Source organism: Centruroides sculpturatus, unplaced genomic scaffold (genome assembly GCF_000671375.1).
Source record: "Centruroides sculpturatus isolate CEXI.00-Female unplaced genomic scaffold, Cexi_2.0 scaffold109, whole genome shotgun sequence".
NCBI classification, from domain to species: domain Eukaryota; kingdom Metazoa; phylum Arthropoda; class Arachnida; order Scorpiones; family Buthidae; genus Centruroides; species Centruroides sculpturatus.
The window spans coordinates 114,698-124,310 of record NW_019384440.1 but is presented as its reverse complement, the minus strand read 5'-3'; the positions used below and the strand labels follow the sequence as shown (position 1 = coordinate 124,310).

The 9,613-nt window shown below is 29.8% G+C and overlaps 1 protein-coding gene and 1 long non-coding RNA gene across 2 annotated transcripts in view; both read right to left on the bottom strand.

The window, feature by feature from the left end:
- Positions 1–2,121: 2,121 nt before the first annotated feature.
- Positions 2,122–9,613, bottom strand: part of LOC111620114 (plexin-A2-like) — a 47,451-nt gene continuing 39,959 nt past the window's right edge. Inside the window, exon 32 of the mRNA XM_023361973.1 lies at positions 2,122–2,370. Coding sequence (XP_023217741.1) covers positions 2,311–2,370 — 60 coding nt within the window. The 3' untranslated portion in view covers positions 2,122–2,310. The remainder of the gene's footprint in view (positions 2,371–9,613) is intronic.
- On the bottom strand, positions 4,738–6,513 carry LOC111620122. Its single transcript, XR_002755858.1, has 3 exons — positions 6,363–6,513; positions 5,951–6,125; positions 4,738–4,769 (listed from the first exon to the last, which is right to left on the bottom strand). It is a non-coding gene; the product is annotated as an uncharacterized LOC111620122 (long non-coding RNA).

Genomic DNA, 9,613 nt, shown 5'->3' with positions numbered 1-9,613 from the left:
TCATTTCTATTTCCTGTTCTGTTTTTGTTTTATATGAATATTATTTAACAGAGAAAGAACGTTTGGTATCGAAGTTTAAGGGAAAAGGACCATTCGGTCTGTATGATTCTAGATTTAAAATTTGCTTTCGTGTATGTTTATTAGTAATATCGATTGGGTACAATGCGCGATTGGAAGACAATAAAATGTACTTACTGCTGTAGGACTTTCGTTGTTTTCATTTTCTAAATGATGGGCTGTGGCGTTGTATGTGTACTCACTCTTTCCAAACTTTATGCTATTTCTTCTATACTACATTGTTCACATTCATCTGGCTCTGGTACATTATCAAAATCAAGTTTTTCAGCCGTTATCGATTTGAAAAATCCATCTAGTTTCGGTACTTTTTAAATTTACTTTTCTCAATTTTCTCTTCTGAAAACCACTTAAATGTTTTCGCTTAGAACTCATTTTAAATTCTTTGACATAAAATAAAAATACCAAGTTCTCTGGCATCAGAAAGTGAAAATATTCTCATATAACTATTATTAACACCACACGTTCTTCTGAAATGCAGAAAAATTGTTAAGTTTTCGGGAACTTTCACTTCATTCCAGTGATAGTTCGTTTCATATCACACATTTGATAATGAACGATAGTTCGAAATTCTTAGAAATTGAATTCACGTGATTCTGGGCTCATCCAATTGACAAGCACTTTGTTTTTGTTATCAACTAAATGCTGTTTATCAGTCAAAACCTAGCAGGTTTGACTGATAAATAGCATACCAATACATACTCAATGTGTTGGCCACATGAATGAGTTATCGATCATTCATCTAATTTTAAAACTTTCAAAACATCAGAATTGAAAATATTATTTGTATTTAAAATAATTAATCGTGCATTTTATTATATTTATACATTCTATAAGAAATTAACTAGAATTTTTTATTTAAAATTGTTTCAGTCCTAAGGTTGACCGATTACCTTTTATTCAAGACAGTGTTAGATTCAAATAATCTTATTTTCAGTACATATTTACAAATTCTAATGTCGTGGCATAAAATATCAAAGTTTTGTGAGGATGATTTATTATTTGTTCTACTGCGGTCGAAGTTGTACATGTGGTTATCATTTTACTTTACTGAGTCGAAATGCTACCGCCCTTCTGTGACCTTTGACAATCAACTGTGACATTCCGATCATATGTTGGGAAGGGAGACAGTTGATGGTCAGTCTGTTATATGTCGTGAATCGCTCTAAATCAGTGTTTCTCAACCTGTAACTAACCATCGCCCCCTTTACTTCAAAATTCCGATGCTGAGGGCCAAGGCTAACGCCAAATTCGTACTGCATTGAATAGACTAGTGATCCAGTATAATGTTATTTGTTTAATTATTGTACGATATAACGAATAAAATATCCAATTATTCTTAATATAATGTTTTACTCTATCGCCCAGAAAATTGTTTTTCGCCCCCCAAAATATAAATTGTTACAAATCGCTCCTTCAAGATGGAAAAACGCCAACATGGAAAAACGCCAACATGGGGGCGATATCGCCTCTGTTGAGAAACACTGCTCTAAATGATTGTATTCGGTTCGTTTCTTTGTTCTTATATTTGTGTGTAACTAACGTAATTAAGTGCAATAAACATACTTTACTCGAATTTCTAACTTATTCGAGTCAACAAGCATATTTATCAACAACATAAAGTGCTTCTCGAACTTTATTCTTTACAGAAGGGATCTGTGTGTATACTTTATTACTAATTTAGAAATGTGTTTCCGTTGCGGGGTTTGCAAGAGGGAGAATGTTTCGTCCCTTGCCTGGTTGCAAAACAAGTGGCGAGACAACTTATAAAATCGTAAATAAATTGGAAGGCTTTGATGAACGAAGTTTAATATCTAAAAAATTTCTTGAATATTGTAGCTTTGAAATAAAATTTTATAATACGGTACAAATAATCGTTAATTTTAGCAAATCGAGTAATTGATTGATTGTTTTATAATCAATTTTATAAATCGAGAAGCAGCCCAGTATTATAATGGTCAGTCTACTTCTAGTGGAGTGAGTGCATCCAGTTGTTCAGTCCAACAATGAATTCCAACGCTCAAGCTTTTCAAGGTGAATAATTAATTAAATTAAACAAAACTTGCTTTTAACTGGATTTTCATATACAAACTACAATACATTTTATCATTTTAAAATACAAACATATATTTCTATTATCTTTTCTGTTTAGGTAAGCATTTTCACATTGAAAAAATAAAAAAAATGAAAGAATTATGAGAAATGTAATTCAATTGATCCAATATACTATCCTCGTTAGTCTTCTGTGTAACGCAACCATCCAATTGTAAACTTTAACTTGCTTCCCACTTTAACCTAAAAAAAAAATTCAAATATATATTATTAAAAATTTTTAATAAAGAAAATTGAAATATAAAATTTTAATTTTAAAATAAAATTAGGAATTATAGTTCTGTATATTAATATATAATTTTTGAAATTTGTAATATAGTAAAAAACCTGCCTAAATGGAAAAAAACTTCGGAAAGAAGCGATTTCCTATGTTAAATTTTATAAACCGAAAACCTGTCCAACGCGGAAGAGGTTTTGGGAACAAAGAAAAACGTAACTTAACCCAAATAAAGTGGAAAATTAAGTTCTACTTGTGAACAAAATTAAAATTTCCTCCAGGTGTAACGCACATGAGCATGGCAAACGTTCATTTTTATAGTAAAAGTGATTTCTTATAAAAACGAACGTAAGTATGTGACGTTTATCTGTCAAAAAAAAATGTATTACAATCTGTTTAAAACGGTAATATGAAGTTTCAGTTTACAAAGGTTTTGCTGTATATGAAGGTAATACTTATTTTATTTTTTCTGGGCACTAGAAGGGCCTTTTAATCAATCATGAGTTCGGTCAGATCCACAATGAGAGTGGATAGTTAATCGAGGTCACCTGTCCCTAAGCTATATCTGGAATCGAATTTAATTTATCTAACACCTTTCTCGAAATTAAGCAAAGACAGACAGACAGACGGACAACAATGGGAATTTATAAATCTGCAATTTTTCCGAATTGCAGCCCAATAATAATAGGACACTGGCAAAATTGCAAGTATCTATTCAGTTGGACACAAATTTATGCAAATTTATACAAGATTGTTTACAGGATTTTTACAGTTAGCATTTAAAAATCACAGGTTAGCATTGACCAAAGAAACTTAATCATTGATCTTCATTTTACCGGCCATTCTTACAATCGTTTCGAAAAATTGACAGGGATTTCACGTTCGATCATTTTTTCCATTGTTAAAAAACATAAAATAACCGGTTCAGTCATTGATTTGCCTGGACGCGGCCGAAAATGGAAGGCCACTAGCACCTATGATCGAGACATCATTGGGAAGGTTAAGAAATAACGATAGTTTTCTGTTCTACAACTGGCGATCGAGGTGACTCCACAGTTCGAAATCGCATTCAGGAAGCTTGATTTAGGAGGCGCTACACGAGAAAAAATTCTTTCTTCAGCAAGCGTTACATGATGAGTCGCTCGGCATTTGCAAAAAAGTACGTCAATATGTCCGACTCTTTCTGGTAAAAAATTTTATGGTTCGCCCAATCCAAATTTAAACTTATGCTCAGACGGATGACAGAAAGTTTGGAGAAAGCCCGGGAAAGAGTTCCAGCTGGCATGAACGCGTGGTACCATAAAATATGGTGGTTGTAACGTTATGTTTTGTGATTCCATGGTAGCAAAGGATGTCAGGAAGCTTGAATTTATTGATGCATTATGAACGCCTAAATGTATTGTCAATGTATTTTCTTAACGAAAATCTCTTCGTTTCTGCGGTAAAAATGGACTTGAGTGATGATTTCATCTTTTAGCAGGATAACGACTCCAAGCATATTTCGCGCATTGCAAAGGATTTTCTTTTGTTAAAAATCAAGTCAACCATCTGGAACGGTCTTTTCAGAGTCACGATTGAATTTGAGCACCTACGAGACAAAAGATTTAAGAAGAAATAAGATATGAAAGAGGCGTTATTAGATATCTGGAACAACCTCAGTGAAAATACAACTAGAAAGTTGGTTTTATCAATGCCAAAAGGCTTAGAGCTTGTGATAAAGGCCCGTGGAGGTTCAACAAAATCGAATGTATCCTTATGAATAAATAAAAGTTTGACTGCTTAAAAGGTAAAATGTTTGATTAATTTTTTACGTCTAATTTAGAAGTAATCAACATTCAATTCATGCTAGCTTTGATCTGTGTAAGTCAATATAAGCAAACTCAACGGCTAAAATCTCTACCAATAAAAGTTCTATCCTCTTGTATAAAAATTANCCTCTGATGCTTTTCACACACAGAATAATACTGTCTTTCAAGGCTGCCAAATTTGCAGTATGTCATCGATATACTACGAGTTTTAAATGTCCTCACAAATGAAACTGCCTTTTTTGTTGCTTTCAGAGAGAAACCTGTCAGATAGGTGAGTTTTCGCATGTCCTAAAATGTCACATTACTAAATTCGGTTATATTTAGACTGTTAAATATCTCTTTAGAGAGCGTTGAATAGGGTATTTTATATAGAATCACCTGATTTTTTTAAACTTATTTAAAATTACTTTATTGTAAATTTTTAAATCAAAATAAATATAACTGAAAATTTTAAAATACTTACGAAGTATACGTCGTACAGTCAAAAAAGGTAAAATTCGTTGATGTATATTTGATTTGTTTTTCATCTACGATATACAGCCTAGATCTGAGATTATCTATAAAAGTATTGTTATGAATCAGTTAAATTACAGTACTGTATTCTATTGTATCATAAAGAAATAAACACCATTCATCTGTAATATTATTCTTTTAACAAAATAAAAATATACCTTATATACTGATATTATTATTTATTTTTCAAAGACATTTATTACTATTTTTACTAAGATGCATTTTTTCCTATTTATAAATAATTAGAATGAATAATCCATACAGAAAATTGAAACTACTTTCTGTTATGTTTTTCAATTTTATAATTTATTGTCTGTAAAGATGGGCAATTAACTACAGATGTAATTAAAAATACGTAGTTAACTATAGTACTAGTTACAATTCTTATTACTATCCAAATTTAGTAATTCAACTAATAGATAACTTCAGTAAAACTTTTGTAAACCGGACTCGCGCGATACCGAATAATCTTTCCAGTTTGGCAGGTTTCCGTTTTAAACAGGTTTTTTAACACAGAAAATCGCTGTGTTTCGAAGAATTCTTTTCGTTTTGAACAGGTTTTACTGTACAGTACATGTTTAGTTTCCACTACTTTTAACTCATTATAATGGTAGCAATTACGTATTAGAGATGAAAACAAAGAATGCTGGAAAAGTCCAACAACAATGTTGCCAGCTTTATAAATTGGATGGCAGGAATTTTCAAGTTAAATTGGGAATTTAGGAAACAAAAATGTTAGCTTGAGTGTTAAACAGCTACCGGCATGTAAAAAACATGCATTTTTACAATAAAACACTACCCTTGACAGTAGTGCTACAGTGAAACATCTGTTTTTCCTGTTGAGATAAACTTAAACACATAATGTTATATACAAATTTTTCCAATTTTTTTATTTATTTATTTTGAGGCTTCAGTTTAAAAAGATTTAAAAGTGTTAAATGACAAGAGTGAAGAGGAAACAGAGCTATTATTTTAATCCAATCTAATATTTTGTTTTTTCTATTTTTGAGTAGTTTAAATGTAGTTAACTATTAGTAAAATTACACACAGTTTTTATAAGTAGTTAACTACTTTTTATATAATTAATGCTCATCATTAATTTTAATGGTATTAAAAAATAAATAAATATTTAATTAAAAATATATTTTCAAAATAATTAATTTCGTACACTTATTTGATTTATAAATTAATTAAATAAATAAAAGATAATAATTTTGTAACTTACGATGACCAGATGGAATAGGCGGAATAAAAAATGTGTTTGGAGTTGCACACGTAACACCAGAAGCTGTTCTTGTAGCATTCGTTATTATAGTTCGTATTATAGTTCGATCTATAACTTTGAATGCACAGAATAATTTATCTTCTGACACGGGAAGATTATTAACTGTTAGAGAAAGCTGGAAAAAAATTTTAAAAATGTTAATTTTATTTATTTAGAACTTCTTTCCATAATGGCAATATCAATTAAAACAATTTGAAAATCTCATGCTTATTACAAGGTAATGCTGTAAAATTCAAAAATTTTTAAATACATTATTGTTACTTTATTTTATAATCATGCAATATCAAAATACAAGTGAACTTGAATATATCTTCAACAATTTACTAATAATTTAAAAGCAATTACTACTTACTACTCGAGCAGTTGTACTTTGGATACTTTCTGGATGAATTTTGGTTATTGTTATACATTTGTCATGTTTATAGGATAGCCAATCAATTGTTTCTTGAGAAATACCAGCACATTCTTCACGTAAACTGCATCTTTAAAAGAAAATTTTAAATATAATCCAATTAAAATTTAATTATACTGTATCAACTAAACGAAAATAATTACGTCTATTAAAATAATCGTTGATTTTATATATGTGCATATATATTTATGAAATTTTGAGTATTAAAAATGGCTTAAATTAACTTTTATAATAATAATTTTCGATGATTTGTATTAATTGTAAATGTAATAAACTAATATATAGTAAGACCCCGCTTAATGCCGAGGATGCGTTCCTAGACAGCAAGGCGCTAAACGAAACAACGTTAAATTAGGTTATTTTAACATAGAGTAAATAGGGATAGGGAAACACGNAATTGGGAATTTAGGAAACAAAAATGTTAGCTTGAGTGTTAAACAGCTACCGGCATGTAAAAAACATGCATTTTTACAATAAAACACTACCCTTGACAGTAGTGCTACAGTGAAACATCTGTTTTTCCTGTTGAGATAAACTTAAACACATAATGTTATATACAAATTTTTCCAATTTTTTTATTTATTTATTTTGAGGCTTCAGTTTAAAAAGATTTAAAAGTGTTAAATGACAAGAGTGAAGAGGAAACAGAGCTATTATTTTAATCCAATCTAATATTTTGTTTTTTCTATTTTTGAGTAGTTTAAATGTAGTTAACTATTAGTAAAATTACACACAGTTTTTATAAGTAGTTAACTACTTTTTATATAATTAATGCTCATCATTAATTTTAATGGTATTAAAAAATAAATAAATATTTAATTAAAAATATATTTTCAAAATAATTAATTTCGTACACTTATTTGATTTATAAATTAATTAAATAAATAAAAGATAATAATTTTGTAACTTACGATGACCAGATGGAATAGGCGGAATAAAAAATGTGTTTGGAGTTGCACACGTAACACCAGAAGCTGTTCTTGTAGCATTCGTTATTATAGTTCGTATTATAGTTCGATCTATAACTTTGAATGCACAGAATAATTTATCTTCTGACACGGGAAGATTATTAACTGTTAGAGAAAGCTGGAAAAAAATTTTAAAAATGTTAATTTTATTTATTTAGAACTTCTTTCCATAATGGCAATATCAATTAAAACAATTTGAAAATCTCATGCTTATTACAAGGTAATGCTGTAAAATTCAAAAATTTTTAAATACATTATTGTTACTTTATTTTATAATCATGCAATATCAAAATACAAGTGAACTTGAATATATCTTCAACAATTTACTAATAATTTAAAAGCAATTACTACTTACTACTCGAGCAGTTGTACTTTGGATACTTTCTGGATGAATTTTGGTTATTGTTATACATTTGTCATGTTTATAGGATAGCCAATCAATTGTTTCTTGAGAAATACCAGCACATTCTTCACGTAAACTGCATCTTTAAAAGAAAATTTTAAATATAATCCAATTAAAATTTAATTATACTGTATCAACTAAACGAAAATAATTACGTCTATTAAAATAATCGTTGATTTTATATATGTGCATGTATATTTATGAAATTTTGAGTATTAAAAATGGCTTAAATTAACTTTTTTAATAATAATTTTCGATGATTTGTATTAATTGTAAATGTAATAAACTAATATATAGTAAGACCCCGCTTAATGCCGAGGATGCGTTCCTAGACAGCAAGGCGCTAAACGAAACAACGTTAAATTAGGTTATTTTAACATAGAGTAAATAGGGATAGGGAAACACGCGGCCAAACAGAAACAACTTTAATTTTAAGTTATTTTTATATTAATTTGTATAATAATATATTTTAAATAACAGATAAACATATGCACACAGAAATGCAAGTTCATTTTTTGTGAGGAAGGTCCTGGCTTTTCTGAATTTTTTGTTTTTTGCGATAAAGTCCTGTAGTTTCATTTGTCGCTTTTTTCTTTCCTTAAACAAATGTCGGTAACAGAAGATTGCATCCAAAACGCATTGTTTCGCTTTTTCACTCCTTTCAAAATCTGGATCATTCGCTACAATTTGATCATCGATATCGGTTATCTTACCAAACTTTTACTAAGGAAATCTGTAGAGAAATTTTTTGGGTTCTTCATTTTCAGAAGCTCTTATTTTTCAGTTCCACAGGAATTCCATGTTCTGCCAGCTCTTGTAGGTCGTCGTTGGTAAGACTCTCACCAAAAACCTGCGGTAACTCCTCAATATCCTGATCGTCTACTTCTCCTAGTCCTGCTATATCGATTACGTTGAGTTTGGTCAACCTAACGATATAGCTATAGGCCAAGGATATAGTCCTTGGCTATAGGCTCTTCTCGTTGAGAATTCTTGGATACCTACAGCCATAACTTCTTCCACACTTCGTTCGTGCATTTATCAGTTAATTATTGTCAAGCGAAGTCGATATTTCCTATGGCATCCATGGTGTTATATTTTTTCCAAAATTGAACCAAACAAACATAGATTTAAAGAAAGTACACTTTTTGCCATCTTTTGCTGATTGGTTTGTGTTCGCAAATAATCGTATTATATACGAATCGATGGAATGCCGCGATAATTTAAATCAGCGTTAATTTTGAGCTTTTTTAGGCTTCGAGCAGACCGCGTTATAATGANTGTGAAAAATGCAACATACAGTATTTGAAGAACATTTGTCACTCAAATGCTTCAAAACATGTTTTATCTGGACACATTTTTAATTCCTATAATCTTTCAAGTACTTGTTTTTGAGTTTTAATTCTATTTTATATAGATTCGTTTTTACAAAATTCTTTTTACTGCATACAACCATACGTATATTTTAAAAAACAAAAGAAAATTACTGTGACTTCTGGTAGGATTTCCTTATCAAGTGCACCGGGTAATCTTATTGCTGAAGGCTGGAAAGCTGGTGGTCGGCATGTCAATTGTGTTCGTGAAATGGAAGTAATAACACAATGTTCGGTGCCTATTTGCACAAAAATATCAATCTCATCAGAAGCATAATTTAGATTTTTACCCTATAATTAAAAATAAGATAATTTATTAAAACCGGTGTAAAATATTTGTCATTTGAAATAATTTTCAAATTTAAAACTTACAAAGATCGTTAAATAATCACTTCTGAAATTTTTTATACAGTTTTTGTCATCAAATGATAAATATGTAGGATCAGGGTA